This window comes from Stomoxys calcitrans, chromosome 3 (genome assembly GCF_963082655.1).
Source record: "Stomoxys calcitrans chromosome 3, idStoCalc2.1, whole genome shotgun sequence".
Taxonomy (NCBI): Eukaryota; Metazoa; Arthropoda; class Insecta; order Diptera; family Muscidae; genus Stomoxys; species Stomoxys calcitrans.
In genome coordinates this window covers 23,664,927-23,685,235 of record NC_081554.1, presented here as the reverse complement: position 1 = coordinate 23,685,235, position 20,309 = coordinate 23,664,927, and the positions used below count along the sequence as shown (strand labels likewise).

At 41.4% G+C, this 20,309-nt stretch overlaps 1 protein-coding gene across 1 annotated transcript in view; it reads left to right on the top strand.

The window, feature by feature from the left end:
• Nucleotides 1-20,309, top strand: part of LOC106089469 (cytoplasmic dynein 2 heavy chain 1) — a 99,684-nt gene that overhangs the window by 19,934 nt on the left and 59,441 nt on the right. The window contains 6 exon segments of the mRNA XM_059364725.1: nt 1,645-1,998; nt 2,065-3,387; nt 8,737-8,953; nt 9,086-9,337; nt 9,402-10,130; nt 16,790-16,972. Of these exon segments, the coding sequence (XP_059220708.1) occupies nt 1,645-1,998; nt 2,065-3,387; nt 8,737-8,953; nt 9,086-9,337; nt 9,402-10,130; nt 16,790-16,972 (3,058 nt within the window).

The window sequence follows — 20,309 nt, the reverse complement described above, 5'->3', positions numbered from 1 at the left end:
GCTGGCAGCAGTGTCTCGCACTTGACCTCAAGAGTCATCTCAGGTATCTGATCGGAAATCTCTTCTATTCCAACCGGGGTTTCTATCTTCGCCTCAATTATACCGCGATGGTATGAGCTGCTACCATCCTGAATCCATTCTCCCATTGCCTTAAGTCTCATAGCCGCAGTAGCTGTCTCACACTTAATCTGTATGTCAATGATTCGGATATCTAGAATAGTCTCCAGTTCCCAAATGGGTGTAGTCCTCATGGGTCCGCTCTAAACCTGTTGCATTATCCTAGCGTTGCACTTTTTCTCCATCGCCCTACTCTTTATCATGGTGTCTCCAATACGTTCCATGATTTTGAGTAGAAAGAATGTAAGGCTCATAGGTCTGTAGGCCTTTGGTGTCGCATAAGTTGCCTTGCCGGACTTGCCGGACCCAATACCACCCTTGTTTCTTGCCAGGCATGTCGTAGGATTGCTGAAAATATAATGGCCAGATGGGGTGCCAGTTAGTCGGCCTCCTTTTGTAATAACGCCAGAAATATACCATCAGATCCGGGTGACTTAAATGGTTTAAAGCTCATTAAGACTCCCTTTACCATAAACATCGTTATAATAAGCCTTAGATCAACCTCATCAATCCAAGATTCAGGTGTCTCCGCGATTCCCGTCGTATCCTTTGGAAAATGCGTTTTTATCAAAAGCCTTCACATGTCCTCCGTTGTCTCTGCTCTCACTCCCATGTCGTCTACAAACGTTTCAGTTTGGACATTTGGGTTTTCGAGAGAAACTTTTTCATCTTGGCAGCGTCATTAACGCTACCGTCCTGTTCGCAGGAAAGCTTCCGGGAGGTACGTTTTATACTTATTTAGTACATCGAGGTATTTTACTGCTTTCGTTATTTTTATCTCGACCCTATTCAGAGATGGGAGTTTAAATTTCGGTACATACTATGACGAGGTATTTTGCTTTCTTCGACTGTTTTAATGCAACCATATACAAAGATGGGAGTTTATACACTGGCATTTGGTGCCACGAGGTATTTTGCTTCATTAGACAGTTGTACATATATACAGAGATGGGAGTATAAATTGTTATACTTAGTACAATGAGGTATTTTACTTCCATCGAATGTTGTAATGCGACCTTGCCCTTCTTGTAGCAGAAGACAAGGGCGGATACCATGCGGTTTTTAAGTGGCTATAATCAGTCCTATCTCTACATTGTTGAAAGTCTCCTCAATATCGAGGAATGATGCCATGGTAACATTCTTCTGCTGGAGAGACATCTCTACACGTTAAACTACTTTGTAGAGGGCCGCTACAACTAACCTCCCTCTGAGGTGCTTATCTCCCTTTGAGGTGCTTATCTACTTTGTAGAGGGCCGCTACTACTGCCTCCCTCTGAGGTGCGTCTCTTAAGTTATCCAGAGTCTACCTTTCTGTCACGTTTAAGACAATCAGCCTTTCCAGAGATGAAACTGTAGTCATTTTAGTTTCGAGAGATAAGATTTTCGTAATTTGTCATGTTGTAGACCACTTTGAAGTCTCTAAATATAGTTGAATGTAAGACCATGACAAGCTCACCCAAAAAATATGATCTGGCTGTGGAAGAATATCACATTTGATCATTTGTGGATTTCTCTCTCTTTTTGCAGGCAACGCCAACTTTGTTTCATGCCACCCGAAGAGGAAATTCGTGAACGTTACTATACCCAATTAAGACGTTTCATAGAGAGGCCCTGTGGCTTTCGTGGACTATCAGAGAAGGGGCCAGAGCTCTTTAAGACTATGGTGGAAAATAACCGACACTATTTTGGACCCTTATACGAAAAGGCAGAAGATCTATTTGAGAAATTGGCGAAATTCAAGAAAATATGGCTGCCATGGGTGGCGCTGGGATGTGTAGACATTGAAGAGTTGTGTGGCATACATCTGCAGGTGGCCGATGACTGGGAAAGAGATTTTCGAAAATGTAAAAATTTCAGTCAGAAGATTGCCAAAATACAAAAGTAAGTAACTAACAATTGAAACTGGAACAGAACCTCTGACTTATTTCATTTTTGTTTTCCCTTCAGCAATGAGGAAGCCATTGACTGCATTGTCATCGACATATTACCCTTGCGTTCTGATATAGAACAAATCAGTCGCCGCTATTGGGAAGCTTTGTCCCACAGTCTGCGCCAGTCTATACTCAACGATATTTCGGTGATACAAGATTTCCTACAAAATGCCTTACAATTTCTGGAAAATGTACCCATGGATGAGTCATCCATTACCGAATCGGGTATGAAATATGAAAAAATAATGACCGAATTGCCCAAGGTTACCGAAACACTGGACTTGGTGAAATCCAAAGACACTTGTCTGGCTGGCTGGTGTAAGGAGCGTGTCACCTCATTGGCAGGCATTTTAACACAATGGGAAAAATTACAGCCCTTATTGGAGAATCATGCAGTGATATTACAACGTCAAGTAGATATGATTAAGGATCAGGCTCAAACTCAAATACAAAATCTACGCAATGAGGCTGATAAATTCTTACTACGCTGGGAATCCACCATAGCTGAATTGCAAGCCAATGAAGAAGCTACTTTGGAGATGTTCAAAGAACGCCAGGAATATTGGCAAGAGATTTTGAAAAAGAAGGATCAATTACTAGAGGAATGTGCTAAATTCAATATGATCTTCCCTGAAGATCTGTTGCAACCTTTCGAAGAGATAAATGCCACCATGAACGAACAATCCAAGGAGTGGATTATCTATGATGACTACTTGAACGAATTGAATGGCATTTTAAGTGAAGAGTGGGCCATCTATCGCCGCCGACCTTATATACTAAACGAATTCATATCGAAATGGGAGGGTTCTGTACATGCCTCCATAGATTTACCCTCGAAAAGAATACGCAGCAGCGTTGAAAAGATACAGACCCTAATGCCTTTGCTACAACAATTGCAATCGGATTCATTGACCGAAAGACATTGGGCTAGAATTTTTCAACTGCTCAAGAGGGATAATGTGAAAAATTTGCATAATTTTACTTTGGAAATGTTGCTGGAAAATCAAGCTCTACTGCAACAAAATGCCCAGGAGATCACTCAAATTGTGAGACAAGCCTCATCGGAACAGGTAGTGCGTCAGGCTTTGACTGAACTCGATCAATGGTCTGTTACTGCTCAATTGAAATTGATACAACAAAACGATTCATCGGGACAATCAATATCGTTGATTAAAGATTATCAAGAAGTTTTAAATAAAATCGGAGATAATCAATCTCTGTTGCAGTCTGCCAAAAATTCAGCCGCCTTTGAGGCTTTCTCCGATCAGGCAGAGCTATGGGAAAGCCGGCTGAATTCCTTGGATGCCATATTAACAAGTTTGAATCAATCACAAAGGAGGTAGGTTTTATATCAATGTGCATAACAAATCTAATCTCCGTCCCCGGAAAGCACACTTACTTTTATTAGAATTAGTGCTATCCGCTCGAGATTTTGTAGAAATAATGTCCTGAGTTGACTGAAATGTGTCATATTGAGAAACACATGTAAAATTGAAAGTTGTATCACAGCTGGGTGCAAATGAGTCATACATTGGCTCATCTACATAAGATATGTCAATATTAGCAAAACGAAGATTTAGCTCATCTGGATCCAGATCGCAATGGGCAGCATCCTCTGACCTTCCAATGCCAATATTCTTAACTTCTTGCCATTTCCTTCGACCGCAAAGTGCCCTATTAAATTTGTCAGAAAAATATTTGGGTTTCGCCTCAAATCGCAAGCTCATTTAACAACCGATCTTCTGAACATTTTTATACCCTCCACCATAGGATGGGGGGTATACTAATTTCGTCATTCTGTTTGTAACTACTCGAAATATTCGTCTGAGACCCCATAAAGTATATATATTGTTGATCGTCATGAAATTTTATGTCGATCTAGCCATGTCCGTCCGTCTGTCTGTCGAAAGCACGCTAACTTCCGAAGGAGTAAAGCTAGCCGCTTGAAATTTTGCACAAATACTTCTTATTAGTGTAGGTCGGTTGGTATTGTAAATAGGTCATATCGGTCCATGTTTTGATTTAGCTGCCATATAAACCGATCTTGGGTCTTGACTTCCGATTGGAATGAATTTTTTTTTTTGCACGACGTGTTTTGTTATGATATCCAACAACCATGGTTCAAATCGGTCCATAACCTGATATAGCTGTCATATAAACCGATCTCGGGTCTTGACTTCTTGAGCCTCTAGAGTACGCAATTCTTATCCCATTGGGATGAAATTTTGCACGACGTGTTTTCTTATGATATCCAACAACTGTGCCAAGTATTGTTCAAATCGGTTAATAACCTGATATAGCTGTCATATAAACCAATCTTGGGTCTTGACTTCTTGAGCGTCTAGAGGGCGCCATTCTTATCCGATTTGAATGAATTTTTGCACGAAGTATTTTGTTATGATATCCAACAATTATGCTAAGTATGGTTCAAATCGGTTCATAACCTGATATAGCTGCCATATAAACCGATCTTGGGTCTTGACTTCTTGACTTCTTGAGCCTCTAGAGTGCGCAATTCTTATCCGATTGGAATGAAATTTTGCACGACGTGTTTTGTTCTGATATTCAACAACTGTGCCAAGTATGATTCAGATCGGTTCATAACCTGATATAGCTGTCATATTAACCGATCTTGAGTCTTGACTTCTTGGGCTTCTAGAGGGCGCAATTCCTACCCGATATGGCTGAAATTTTGCATGACGTTTTTTATTCTTACTTCCAACAACTGTGTCAAATAAGGTTCAAATCGGTTCATAACCTGATATAGCTGCCAAATAAACCGATCTGGGATCTTGACTTCTAGAGTCTCTAGAGGTCGCAATTATTATCCGATTTGCCTGGGATATTGTTCGACGGATCCTCTCATGACCATCAACATACGTGTTTATTATGGTCTGAATCGGTCTATAGTCTGATACAGCTTCCATATAAATCGATCTCTATATTTTACTTCTTGAGACCCAAAAGGGCTCAATTCTTATTCGAATTGGCTGACATTTTACACATATAATTTAATTGTGGTCCAAACCGGACCATATCTTGATATCGCTCTAATAGCTGAGCAAATCTTTTCTTATATCCTTTTTTCCCTAAGAAGAAATGTCGGAAAAAGAATTCGACAATTGCGACCCATGGTGGAGGGTATATAAGATTCGGCCCGGCCGAACTTAGCACGCTTTTACTTGTTCAATATACTTTCGTCTTCAACTACTACAAAACGTGCGTATTTTGGTCAATCTCGATTCAGATTCGGATATAGCTCCTATTTATATGTTCTTCCGATTTGGACCAATATTGCAATAATATGGCCATTTGTTAACCGATTCTCTGCGCAAAGTGCTCTCGAAGGATCCTAGCTCTCTGAAGACGGAGAACGGAACTTACACCGAGAGTGGTCAGGAGACGGTGGAAATTTTGATGAAGACCCACTTCCCGGGCGACTAGGCGTGGACGGCGATTAAGATATCGCAATACCTACATATGTGGGCTTGGGGACATCGTTGACGAGGAGAAGATAGTATGGGCAGTCCGCACTTTCCGGTCATTTAAGTCGACCGGACCTGAAGGTGTTGTCCCGGCGCTGCTGCAAGAGTCCCTTGGAGTCAACCTGCCAAGGCTTCAACGGATTTCCGAGCGAGCCTGACATGATCTTGCATACCAAAGGCATGGAGGGAGGTCAATGTGGTCTTTATCCCCAAGACGACAAAAATAAACCACATAACATGCTTATTAGTCTGCCATCGTTTTTCCTGAAAACGATGGAAAGACTGATTGACCTGAATGTGATAGGAAGACTTACGCCGGAGAACTTCAGTCATATATCAAAGGCAGGTAGGTGAAGACGGTCCTTCACGAAGTTGTTGTAGTTGAGAGGTCGAGATGTCTCTCCGACAGAGGCAGTACACTATTTCGGCCTTCTTGGATATTAAGGGAGCCTTCAATAAACTGGAGATAGGATCGGTAGTCGCCTCACTGGACCGCACGGGTATTCACCCCATAATATCTCAGTAGACCAATAATATGCTCTATGGCAGGATAATTTATGCGAACCAGGAAGAGATAGTGTGGTCAGAAGGCAGGTGACCAGTGGAACTCCCCAGGGAGGGTTGTTCTCGCCGATTATATTGCAACCTCGTGATAAATGAAATCCAGATTGATCTCGGCCATTGTGACATGAAGATATTCGAGTATGCGGACGACGTCGTGTTGCTGGTCCGAGGCAGGTTTCTGTCTACGATCAGCGAGTTCATGGAAGGGTCACTGAGGAGATTGTAGAGATGGGCTACCAGAAATGGGTTGAGGATCAACCCAAGGAAAGAAGATACCGGAGTTTAGACTCCCGTCCTTTGATGGGATCATCCTACAGCTGTCGAAGGAGGCGAATACCTTGGCATAGTCTTCGATTCGATGAGGAATATACCGGAGAGAGGCCGTAAGGTATTTTTTTTCACTCCTGGATGTTAGGTAGGAAGTTAAAGGTAATCCCCAAAATGATTTATTGGATGCATAAGAGCATCGTGAGACCAATACTGAACTATGGAGCACTGGTATGGTGGAAGGCCGTGGAGAAGAGGACTCGTACGAGGGAATTCGGGAAGGTACAGAGGCAGGCCAGTCTCTGTACCTTCCCGCATACGCAGCCAGGTCCGCATCGCAGCCAGGTCTGCATCGCAGCCAGATCTCTGTACATTCCCGCATCCGCAGCCAGGATCCGCATCGCAGCCAGGTCTGGCGTCAATGCTGGATATGCAGCCCATCTGGGCCTATATTCGAACCTGCGTCGCCAAGGTTGCGCTTAGGCTAAGGAACTCGACAAACTGATGGAAGACATTTGCGGCCACAGTGCGATTCTGGGTAAACTAAGGAGGATCTCCGACTACCTTGCGCCCGTACCGACTGGGATAAGTGTTTTCAGGATTCGTTTTCCTGAAAGGGATGAATGCAAGGTGAATGCTGTGTTCGAGAAGAATGAGACCTCGATCATCACCGATGGCTTTAAGATGGAGTCAGGGACTGGCCATTACGGCCACAGTGTGATTCTGGATGTTATGGATGCCGAGGGTACACTGAGGAGGATCTCCGACTACCTGGCATCAGTACCGACTGGGATAAGTGCTTTCAGGATTCGTTTTCCTGGAAAGAATGAATGGAAGGTGAATGATGTGTTTGAGAAGGATGAGACCTCGATCATAAGCGATGGCTCCAAGATGGAGTCAGGGACTGAATTGGGGGTTTACTCTGACGCACTCATTATCGGTATGCCTTTGAGACTGCCGAACGAGTGTTCGGTTTTTCAGGCAGAGAAATTCTGGTAAGGGATTTACCGCCCTCAAAACTCAGGATTTATTTGAACACTATGGCTGCGTATTGGGGTCGAGGACGGTGAGGTCGAGGTGCGTGGCGGATTGTTGGGATTCCCTGGATAGGCTACGAGTCCGAAATAGCGAATTAGCTACCGCTCTTGTATACGTGCCGTTTGTCGAGCTGCTGAACACAGCAGAAGAGATTAAAAGAGCGGCGTCGGTGGTGAGATGGGACTCGGCGGATGTTTGCCGAACAGATAGGGCGCTCTGGCCTGTTATCAACCGGAGAACGACGAGTGAGTTGCTGACGTTCGATAAGAGGTCGATGACACTGTGCCATAGGCCGCGCATGGAAATATCGCAAAATGACTTCTGCAGGAGTTGCCTCGATGAGGACGAGGAGGAGACCATCGAGCACGTGCTTTTTTCATGTCCGGGTCTGTAGGGACACAGGCTCTTGCTACTGGGGAGCCAATTCTTCTGCGATCTGGTTGAACTTGCGAACGTACCTCTGGAAAGTCTCCTAAGATTTGTTCCGACAGGGGGTGTCATAGGCTCCGGCCCGTGTTTAAGTAGGTATGGGCGTTTTTCACCCCCCGCTTTGACTCCTCATTTCTCCTGTTTCTTTTTCATTCGTGTATAACCTCTGGATTAAGTCCGAGGACTCACATCTTCTTTCATTTCCATATTTTTCTTGGGGCATCACAATGGGACAAACTGGCCTCTGTGAGAATTCACCTATGGTGGGCTACCCATTCAACCTAACATAATCGATTCTCATGAAACTTGGCAGAAAGGATTCTCTTATGCCAACATTGCTGTTGAATTTTAGGGATATCGGTTCAGATTTCGATATAGCTCCCATTTCTATATATAATTAGGTTTTCACTTTTAGAGCCTTTCTCAGCGTACTTCGGAAAAGATTTTCCCAATGTTTTGTACAATGTCTTTATCACTTTTATCATGTGTACTGATTTTGGTCGAAATCGGTTCAGATTTAGATATAGTTCTCATTTATAGGTTCGTACAATTTTGGCTCAAACTGAAAAAATTTGGTCATTGTTAACTGATCCTCACAAAATTTGGCACGAAAGCTTTTCTAAGAAATCGGTTAAAATATAGATATAGCTACCATATATTTTCAATTTTAGGGTCTTGCAAACGCATTAACCAACCTATCATCTCAAAAAATTGCACACCGATTTCCTATATGACTCCGGCAATACGTTGTACGAATTTTGGTAGAAATTCCTCTTCATTTAAAATTTAAGCAAATGTAAATTTCGACGACTTAGCCTGTATACCCAATGTGGTGTGGGGTATGAAGAGGTCGGCTTTTCCCGACTTTAGTACGTCCTTACTTGTTTAACTTGTTATTTTTACAGATGGGTTTATTTGGAACCTGTGTTTGAGGCTGGCACCTTGAAGAATGAAGAGGCCTTGTTTAAACGCATTGACAAAGATTTTCGTTATATTATGAGAGAAATTCAATCGGATCCTCGTGTCATCTCGCTAATGAAGATTAACAACATAACAACCATAGTTAAGTCACTGGAGACGCAACTAACCAGATGTCAAAATAACCTGATGTCTTATATTATGGTGAGTAATGGACCAAAGGGATAAAAAATTGTCGAAAAATTGAACCAGTTGGGCTAATATCTTTGGATATCCTTTATTGGATATCCTTATTTATTTACTTTCGTTGACGTATTGTTTATCTCTCCTCTGCAGGACAAACGCAATTCTTTTCCCCGCTTCTACTTTTTGGGTGATGATGATCTGCTAGAAATACTTGGTCAGGCCTCTAAAGATCCTGAGGTTATACAGAAACACATTAAAAAACTTTTCCCTGGCTGCCATCTCTTAGGCATAATTCAAGGTACTAGTGGCGATCGTGTACATTATTCCATAGAATCTTTGAAAAGTTCCGAAGGAGATATTCTAAGGCTGAAAACACCCATCGAAATGAAAGGACCCATTGAGGTAAGTCAGTTGCCTTTGGAATATATAATCTTCACTTGTTATTTTCCTTATCATCTTCTAACAGAACTGGTTAAACTCCTTGGTTGGCACCATACAACTTACCCTCAAAGAACACATTGTCCAATGTTGCAGTTCCTATCCTCCCGATGGGTTCAATGAAAACATTCTGCAAAACTATGTGTCCCAAGTGTTGTCTACCACGCGTGCCATACAATTCACCAGGCAGGCTGAAAAGGCCATTCAAACAATGGCTTTGCAGAAGCTATTGCAAACACTCAATTCAGAAATTGGCAAATATTCCGCATGGAAGCATCAAACGCAGGACTCACTATTGCAGATAAAATTACGTTCGTTACTCTTTGACTTGGTGCATTATGTGACAATTGTCGAGGAGCTGATACAGAACAACACAATGCACCTCAATGATTGGCATTGGCTGGCTCAGCTGAAATTCTATTTAGGGGGAGATGTGGGAGCCCCAAATGCCGTGCATAGCAATAGAGGCAAGGATATGGCAGGTGATGTGGGTGGTGTGGGTGGCAGCAACAATCGTTCTACTGTTATTGTGCGTATGGTTTATGCAGAATTCGAGTACTCCTATGAGTTTTTGGGTAATCCCAATAAGTTGGTCAGCACACGTTTAACCCACAAATGTTATCTCATTTTGACTCAAGCCATGCATATGGGATTGGGTGGTAATCCCTTTGGTCCAGCCGGTACAGGCAAAACCGAATGTGTCAAAGCACTGGGAGCCATGCTGGGGCGTTTGGTGCTTGTATTCAACTGTGATGAGGTAAGTGTAGAACAAAGACAAGTAAATTAAACTTGATTTCTTGGGCCCTTGGCAAAATTAGTGTAAAAGACAATGGCCATGACAAACTAAACATGGAATGACAATATCTTAGATAAAGTGTTGAAAAATTGAATAAAAAATTTAAGGTTGCAATAAGAAGAGGTTCAGCTGGAAGAAATTGTGGTGACAAGTTCTGGAAAACTGAGATTAATATAAGGCATTGCCTTAAAGATAGTTTAGGCCACAGCTAATCTGATCAAATGGTTGTGTAGGTCGATCCCGAAAACATACATGGGATTGAAATGTGAGGTATTTTGAGAGAATAGTAAGAAACTGATATTCAGATTTGAGGCCAAATGTTTGAAAGCAGCCCACCCACTTTTTTAAGCCAGAAATCAGAGATCTTAAGAATTAAATTTGGATCAAGAGTCGAGGGGATACTTTTCTTTAGTTTGGCATTACAGTATATTTATTTCTCTAGCTGAACTTAGATTAGATGTCCATGCACCTCGATCTTCTGTGCTCCAATCTATCCAATCGCTGACAACCAATTCGAGATATCGCTCTCCACTTGGTCCCTCTATCGTAGTCTTGGTCTTCCCCTTTTGGATTTTCTATTATGGTCTTCTTCAAAAGACTTCTTTGCTGGAGCTTCTTCATCCATTCTGACAACATTACCTAACCAACACAAGCATTGTATTTTGATGCGTTTAACTATGCTATGGTGGTTCATACGTCGCCTATATTCTCCATTAACGCACACTGGTTCATATATTTTACGAATGATTTTTTCTCTCAAACACTCCAAGTACCGCCTCACATGCTTTCGCAAGTACTCATGCTTCGGAGCCATACAGCAGCACTAGTAGTATCTTTCTCTTGTAAAGTGTAATTTTCTTCTGTCAAGAGATGGTTTTGTTCCTCATCTGCTTTTATACCCTCCACCATAAGATGGGGGGTATACTAATTTCGTCATTCTGTTTGTAACTACTCGAAATATTCGTCTGAGACCCCATAAAGTATATATATTCTTGATCGTCGTGAAATTTTATGTCGATCTAGCCATGTCCGTCCGTCTGTCCGTCCGTCCGTCCGTCCGTCCGTCCGTCCGTCCGTCCGTCCGTCCGTCCGTCCGTCCGTCTGTCTGTCGAAAGCACGCTAACTTCCGAAGGAGTAAAGCTAGCCGCTTGAAATTTTGCACAAATACTTCTTATTAGTGTAGGTCGGTTGGTATTGTAAATGGGCCATATCGGTCCATGTTTTGATATAGCTGCCATATAAACCGATCTTGGGTCTTGACTTCTTGAGCCTCTAGAGTGCGCAATTCTTATCCGATTGGAATGAAATTTTGCACGACGTGTTTTGCTATGATGTCCAACAACTGTGCCAAGTATGGTTCAAATCGGTCCATAACCTGATATAGCTGCCATATAAACCGATCTTGGGTCTTGACTTCTTGAGCCTCTAGAGTGCGCAATTCTTACCCGATCAGAATGAAATTTTGCACGACGTGTTTTGTTATGATACCCAACAAGTGTGTCAAGTGTGGTTTAAATCGGTCCATAACCTGATATAGCTGCCATATAAACCGATCTTATGTCTTGACTTCTTGAGCCTCTAGAGGTCGCAATTCTTATCCGATTGGGATGAAATTTTGCACCAAGTGTTTTGTTATGACATCCAACAACTGTGCCAAGTATGGTTCAAATCGGTCCATGTTTTGATATAGCTGCCATATAAACCGATCTTGGGTCTTGACTTCTTGAGCCTCTAGAGTGCGCAATTCTTATCCGATTGGGATGAAATTTTGCACGACGTGTTTTGTTATGACATCCAACAACTGTGATAAGTATGGTTCAAATCGGTCCATGTTTTGATATAGCTGCCATATAAACCGATCTTGGGTCTTGACTTCTTGAGCCTCTAGAGTGCGCAATTCTTATCCGATTGGGATGAAATTTTGCACGACGTGTTTTGTTATGACATCCAACAACTGTGATAAGTATGGTTCAAATCGGTCCATAATCTGATATAGCTGCCATATAAACCGATCTTGGATCTTGACTTCTTGAGCCTCTAGAGGGCGCAATTCTTATCCGATTGGAATGAAATTTTGCACCAAGTGTTTTGTTATGACATCCAACAACTGTGCCAAGTATGGTTCAAATCGGTCCATAACCTGATATAGCTGTCATATAAACCGATCTTGTGTCTTGACTTCTTGAGCCTCTAGAGTGCGCAATTCTCATCCGATTGGGATGAAATTTTGTTATTATATCCAACAACTGTGTCAAGTATGGTTCAAATCGGTCCATAACCTGATATAGCTGCCGTATAAATCGATCTTGGGTCTTGACTTCTTGAGCCTCTAGAGTGCGCAATTCTCATCCGATTGGGATGAAATTTTGTTATTATATCCAACAACTGTGCCAAGTATGGTTCAAATCGTTCCATAACCTGATATAGCTGCCATATAAACCGATCTGGGATCTTGACTTCTTGAGCCTCTAGAGGTCGCAATTGTTATCCGATTTGCTTGAAATTTTGTACGACGGATTCTTTCATGACCATCAACATACGTGTTTATTATGGTCTGAATCCGTCCATAGCCCGATACAGCTCCCATATAAATCGATCTCTCTATTTTACATCTTGAGCCCACAAAGGGCGCAATTCTTATTCGAATTGGCTGACATTTTACACAGGTCTCCAACATATAATTTAATTGTGGTCCAAACCGGACCATATCTTGATATCGCTCTAATAGCAGAGCAAATCTTTTCTTATATCCTTTTTTTGCCTAAGAAGAGATGCCGGGAAAAGAACTCGACATATGCGATCCATGGTGGAGGGTATATAAGATTCGGCCCGGCCGAACTTAGCACGCTTTTACTTGTTTTAGTCTACTGGTGGCATTCGTTTCGACGGTGCCTAGGTAGATAAAGTTGCTGATGGTGGTCCCCAACTTTTTCCACTTTCTTTATCTGCTCGGGTTAACAGGGCTTTGTGGGAGCTTATATCACTTTGTCTTATTTCCATTAACTGCCAAACCCACTTTCGTTGATTCTCTTTCGGTACATTCAAAGACTGCAATTACTTCTTCCGGTGATCGACCCATAATATCGATGTTGTTGTTTTTGTAGCCACATTTTATGTCAAGGTGGCGATCCTCGTCAAGCTCCTGTAGGTAAGCAAGCTCGTTCCGGTCTATACGACCGATCGCCGCAAGGTGGCCATGGGTTATTTAAAGACGCCAATAACTCGCCTTGTCATATCGAGCATCATCGGCACCCAGTATTTGTACAAGAGCCGGTGCCGCCCGGCCTCTCACTGAGACTCTCCGCTCGATACCGCTGATTGTCTGCAACTGCCGTTGCAGCAACTCCGTATGGAGCATTCCAAATCTGACATATAAACCGTTTCCCTGGTTTGACTTCTTGAGCCGCTAGAAACCTCAATTTTCATCCGATTTTGTTTAAATTTGGAACAAAGTCTTGAGTTATGGCTATAAACAGGTATAGCTCCCATATAAACCAATCTCCGGATTAGACTTCTTGAGCTATTAAAAGCCTCAATTTTCATCCGATTTGACTAAAATTTGAAACAAAGACTTGATTCATGACTGCCAACATCCATGTCAAGTATGATTCGAATCGGTCTATAAACAGATATAGCCCCCTTATAAATCGATCCCCGAATTTAACTTCTCGAGTCCCTAGAAGCCTTAATTTTCATGCGATTTGGGCTGAAATTTGGAACAAAGAGTTGTGTTATGACTTTCAACATCAATGCCAAGTATGATACGAAGCGGTTTATTAACAGATATAGCCCCATGTAAACCAATCCGCGGATTTGATTTCTTCAGCACTTAGAAGCCTCAGTTTTCATCCGATTTGGCTGAAATCTAGAACAAATACTTGAGTTATGACTTCCATTATCTATGCCAAATATCATCTGTCTGTCGGTCTTTACACAGAAATAGCTCCCATATAAACTGATCCCCGGATTTGACTTCTTGAGCCATTTTCATTCGATTTGGCTAAAATTTGAAACAAGGACTTGTGTTACGACTTCCAACCTTCATGTCAAGTATGACCCGAATAGGTCTACAAACGTATATAGCCCCCACATAAACCGATCCCCGTATTTGACTTCTCGAGCCCCCAGAAGCCTAATTTTTTATCTGATTTGGCTGAAATTTGGAACTTTCCTTGACTTTCAACATCCATGTCAAGTATGGTCCGAATCGGTCTATAGTCAGTCAGATTTGACTTCTTCAGCCCATAAGGGTCTAACATTTTACCTGTTTTCCCAGCGATTTGGCCCAATTTCTTCAATGTAATCTCTTCAAGTTTTACGGGTGATGGGCTATTAACCCGGCGCCCCAATCCATCTTTTATACTCACTACCGAAAGATGGGGGTAAATTCATTTTGTCATTCCATTTGCAACACTCAAAATACCCATTTCGGACCCTATAAAGCATATATAATCTTGATCGTTGTAAAAATCTAAGACGGTCTGGCCATATCCGTCTGTCTGTTTGTTGAAATCATGCTACACTCCTTAAAAATTAAGATATTGAACTGACTTTGCACAGGTTCTTTTTTTGTGCATGGACAGGTTAAGTTCGAAGATGGGATGTATCGGACTATATCTTGATATAACCCCATAAAGACCGATCTGTCGATTTAAAGTCTTAGGCCCATAAAAGCCCATTTATTTTCGGATTTTGTTGAAATTTGAGAGTGTGGGTTAGACCACTCGGAATCCTTCTTCAATTTGGCCCAGATCGATCTAGATTTGGATATAGCTGCCATATAGACCGATCTCTAGGTTTAAGGTCTTGGACCCATAAAAGGCGCATTCATTGTCCGATTTCGCTGAATTTGAGGATGGTGAGTTGTGTTAGGCCCTTCTAATTTTTTTCCATTTGGTCATGATCGGGCCAGATTTGGATATAGCTGTCATATAGACCGATCTCTCGATTTAAGGCCTTGGCCCCATAAAAGGAATATTTATTGTCGGATTTCGCTGAAACTTGACACAGTGACTTATGTTGGTATTTTCGACCTCCGTTTCCTATAAGGTTGAAATCAGTCTTTATTTGGATATATTGGGTTGCCCAAAAAGTAATTGCGGATGTTTCATATAATCGGCGTTGACAAATTTTTTCACAGCTTGTGACTCTGTAATTGCATTCTTTCTTCTGTCAGTTATCAGCTCTTACTTTTAGCTTGCTTTAGAAAAAAGGTGTAAAAAAGTATATTTGAATAAAGTTCATTCTAAGTTTTATGAAAAATGCATTTACTTTCTTTTAAAAAATCCGCAATTACTTTTTGGGTAACCCAATAGTTACCAAAGAGTCCAATATTGAACTAAAATTGAACAGTGACTTGTATTTATTTATTAGTCCATTCAATGTCTGTGCCGAATTTCGTCCAAATCGGACCATATTTGGCTAAAGCTGCTATGGTTGCATAAATAATGCATTTTTCACCGAATAATAACGAAAGCTGGTTTCCATATATACCCGAGGTGGTGGGTATCCAAAGTTCGGCCAGACCGAACACAATGCTATTTTGTTGTTTTCGTTCTACAGGTGAACTCGTGGCACATTTTAACATCCGTTATAAATAGTGAGCGGGGAGGTTTGTGTCTACATTTGAGATGAAGGAAGCCCAAGATAAGCCTGGATTTTGCCAAGTTTAAACCTATCAGAGCCGTTGCTTGGTTTCTAACATCCCCAAATCACCCAGGGTCGAGGGAATGCCTACCCCAAAAAATCCCCAATCGATTATGTAATCCGATAGGGTTTATATGGGAGTGAAATAGAAATTCGTAGGGAGTAGAGTACGAACCTGATGTCCACATTGAGAGTGCAGAGCGTGTGAGGTCGCTCAACTCTAAAATAGGCATAAGCGAACATCCAGGCCAATCGGGATAATAAAAGTTGCAAATGGAAGGTATTTGAAAGTAGTATTGGGTTGCCCAAAAAGTAATTGCGGATTTTTTAAAAGAAAGTAAATGCATTTTTTATAAAACTTAGAATGAACTTTAATCAAATATACTTTTTTTACACTTTTTTTCTAAAGCAAACTAAAAGTAACAGCTGATAACTGACAGAAGAATGAATGCAATTACAGAGTCACAAGCTGTGAAAAAATTTGTCAAATTTTTGCCAACTATATGAAAAATCCGCAATTACTTTTTGGGCAACCCAATATACGTATCTGAAAAAATTTTAAGATATGTGTTTGGAGGCCGCTCTAACGTAAAACATAAATTCCAAAAATTTTACCATTTACACCAAAATTAAATTCACTACAATAGCTAAAATTAAATTTTTACAATTTAAAAACGGGTTTGCATGTGTGTGTGTGTGTGTGTGTAATGACTGCCCAACAAGTTTGAAAAATTCCACACTCAATGAGAAAACAATTCACTTGTGTAATGGAATTGTTGACAGAATGGAAACATTGCAGAAATTTCCATGAAGTAACACTTCAAAAATTTTGTGATGCAGCAGTCTCTGTCTCTCTATACCTAATTTTTGCCATTTCTCCCGGTCCCCCTCTTTGACTGACTACTGCCAACCATTGTTGCTATTGTTATACATTTATCAATGCCTGCCTTACCTACCTCTTCTTACTTTTGCAGAATGTCGACACCGAATCAATGGGTTTGATTTTAACCGGCCTAGCGCGTTGTGGTGCCTGGGGATGCTTTGATGAATTCAATCGCTTGCAGGAGGCCACACTCTCGGCCATATCGATGCTAATACAGCCCATACAGTATGCGTTAAAGGATAAAACGGATGTTGTTCAAATTGCCGGAAAGAATGTAAGTACTATGTCCAAGTAGAAGTATCCGAAACCAAATGCATCAGAATGGTACATAGAGATGGTGCAACGGACATGTTTCCAGAAAACGCAAATATTTGTGCAAATCATTTCATGCTTGTAAATTGTTTGATTGCATATGTATGTATGTATGTTATGCATGATTATACATTTGCCTATGTGTGAGTAATGCATAGGGGATTTAAAGGATTTTTAAATGCAAAAGGAACATTTACAAAGTCGTTGTTTAAGGCAGAGGATTTAAAAAACTTTTAAGGCTGTTGGTATCTGGAGAAACACATGCTTTTATATACAGCCTTTTTAAATTAAAAAGGCAGGGATGTCCAATGGTCCACACTGTTCCAAATTTGCATCACAATCGAATGGAGAATGTGGCTATTATGCACTCCAGAACCTAAACTGGGGATAAGTCGATGTATCCAACTTGTTCCAAATACGATTCGATCTGAAGCATATTCGCACGGATGTCAAAGAGTCTAATACAGCTCATTGTTCCGAAATTCTAAGATATCAAACAGATTTAGGGCATATTGGGCACCGATCTCTAGGGGCCAACAAAAGTTTCTGTTCTAAAGTCAAGACCTTCCTTTTATAAACTCAAGACCTTAAATCGAAAGATTGATCAGTATAGCAGCTATATCGTGTATAAACTACAATATTAGAATTTTCTGAGATATCGGGTGAAAATTTGGGCTTTTTCGGCCAATATCCAAATATCATCAGAACGAGACGAGCACTGATGGCAAGAGATCTTACACAACTTACGATCCCAAATTAAAATTGTATTATAATGGTGTCTTTTATGTGCCCAACACGATGTTCTTGTATCTGTCCTTCCGTCTGGCCGCCAGTCCGTTGTAATAACGCTAAAGCCTTCAATAATTGAGATATTAAGCTGAAAATTGGCCTAGATCCGCATTTATTTCCATACGCAGGTTATGTTTTTGAATGAACCAAATCGGACTATATTTGTATATAGCTGCCATAAGAAGCCACCGTAGCGCGCATGTCCGCATATGACGCCTAGGTTCCAATCCTGTCGAAAACACCAGAAAAAATTGTAGCGTTGGTTATCCCCTCCTAATGCTGGCGACATTTGTGGGTTAGCATATCCGCCTATGACGCTAATCGCCTGGGTTCCGATCTTAGCGAGAACATCAAAAAACAAGTAAAAGCGTGCTAAGTTCGGCCGGGCCGAATCTTATATACCCTCCACCATGGATCGCATATGTCGAGTTCTTTTCCCGGCATCTCTTCTTAGGCAAAAAAAGGATATAAGAAAAGATTTGCTCTGCTATTAGAGCGATATCAAGATATGGTCCGGTTTGGACCACAATTAAATTATATGTTGGAGACCTGTGTAAAATGTCAGCCAATTCGAATAAGAATTGCGCCCTTTGTGGGCTCAAGATGTAAAATAGAGAGATCGATTTATATGGGAGCTGTATCGGGCTATGGACGGATTCAGACCATAATAAACACGTATGTTGATGGTCATGAAAGAATCCGTCGTACAAAATTTCAAGCAAATCGGATAACAATTGCGACCTCTAGAGGCTCAAGAAGTCAAGATCCCAGATCGGTTTATATGGCAGCTATATCAGGTTATGGAACGATTTGAACCATACTTGGCACAGTTGTTGGATATAATAACAAAATTTCATCCCAATCGGATGAGAATTGCGCACTCTAGAGGCTCAAGAAGTCAAGACCCAAGATCGATTTATACGGCAGCTATATCAGGTTATGGACCGATTTGAACCATACTTGACACAGTTGTTGGATATAATAACAAAATTTCATCCCAATCGGATGAGAATTGCGCACTCTAGAGGCTCAAGAAGTCAAGACACAAGATCGGTTTATATGACAGCTATATCAGGTTATGGACCGATTTGAACCATACTTGGCACAGTTGTTGGATGTCATAACAAAAAACTTGGTGCAAAATTTCATTCCAATCGGATAAGAATTGCGCCCTCTAGAGGCTCAAGAAGTCAAGATCCAAGATCGGTTTATATGACAGCTATATCAGATTATGGACCGATTTGAACCATACTTATCACAGTTGTTGGATGTCATAACAAAACACGTCGTGCAAAATTTCATCCCAATCGGATAAGAATTGCGCACTCTAGAGGCTCAAGAAGTCAAGACCCAAGATCAGTTTATATGGCAGCTATATCAAAACATGGACCGATTTGAACCATACTTATCACAGTTGTTGGATGTCATAACAAAACACGTCGTGCAAAATTTCATCCCAATCGGATAAGAATTGCGCACTCTAGAGGCTCAAGAAGTCAAGACCCAAGATCGGTTTATATGGCAGCTATATCAAAACATGGACCGATTTGAACCATACTTGGCACAGTTGTTGGATGTCATAACAAAACACTTGGTGCAAAATTTCATCCCAATCGGATAAGAATTGCGACCTCTAGAGGCTCAAGAAGTCAAGACCCAAGATCGGTTTATATGGCAGCTATATCAGGTTATGGACCGATTTAAACCACACTTGACACACTTGTTGGGTATCATAACAAAACACGTCGTGCAAAATTTCATTCTGATCGGGTAAGAATTGCGCACTCTAGAGGCTCAAGAAGTCAAGACCCAAGATCGGTTTATATGGCAGCTATATCAGGTTATGGACCGATTTGAACCATACTTGGCACAGTTGTTGGACATCATAGCAAAACACGTCGTGCAAAATTTCATTCCAATCGGATAAGAATTGCGCACTCTAGAGGCTCAAGAAGTCAAGACCCAAGATCGGTTTATATGGCAGCTATATCAAAACATGGACCGATATGGCCCATTTACAATACCATCCGACCTACACTAATAAGAAGTATTTGTGCAAAATTTCAAGCGGCTAGCTTTACTCCTTCGGAAGTTAGCGTGCTTTCGACAGACAGACGGACGGACGGACGGACGGACGGACGGACAGACGGACGGACATGGCTAGATCGACATAAAATTTCACGACGATCAAGAATATATATACTTTATGGGGTCTCAGACGAATATTTCGAGTAGTTACAAACAGAATGACGAAATTAGTATACCCCCCATCTTATGGTGGAGGGTATAAAAATAATCGACGATGCTTATCCCCTCCTAATACTGGCGACATTTATGCCGTACTTTGCTATGTAAAAACTTCTCCACAAACAGGTATCGCACTGCGTCTCGCCGTTTGGACTCGGCAATAAAAAGGAGGTCCCTTATCATTGAGCTTAAACTTGAATAGGACAGTAATCATAGATATGTAAGAAGTTTGCCCCAGTTCCATTTAGCCGATTTGCCGATTA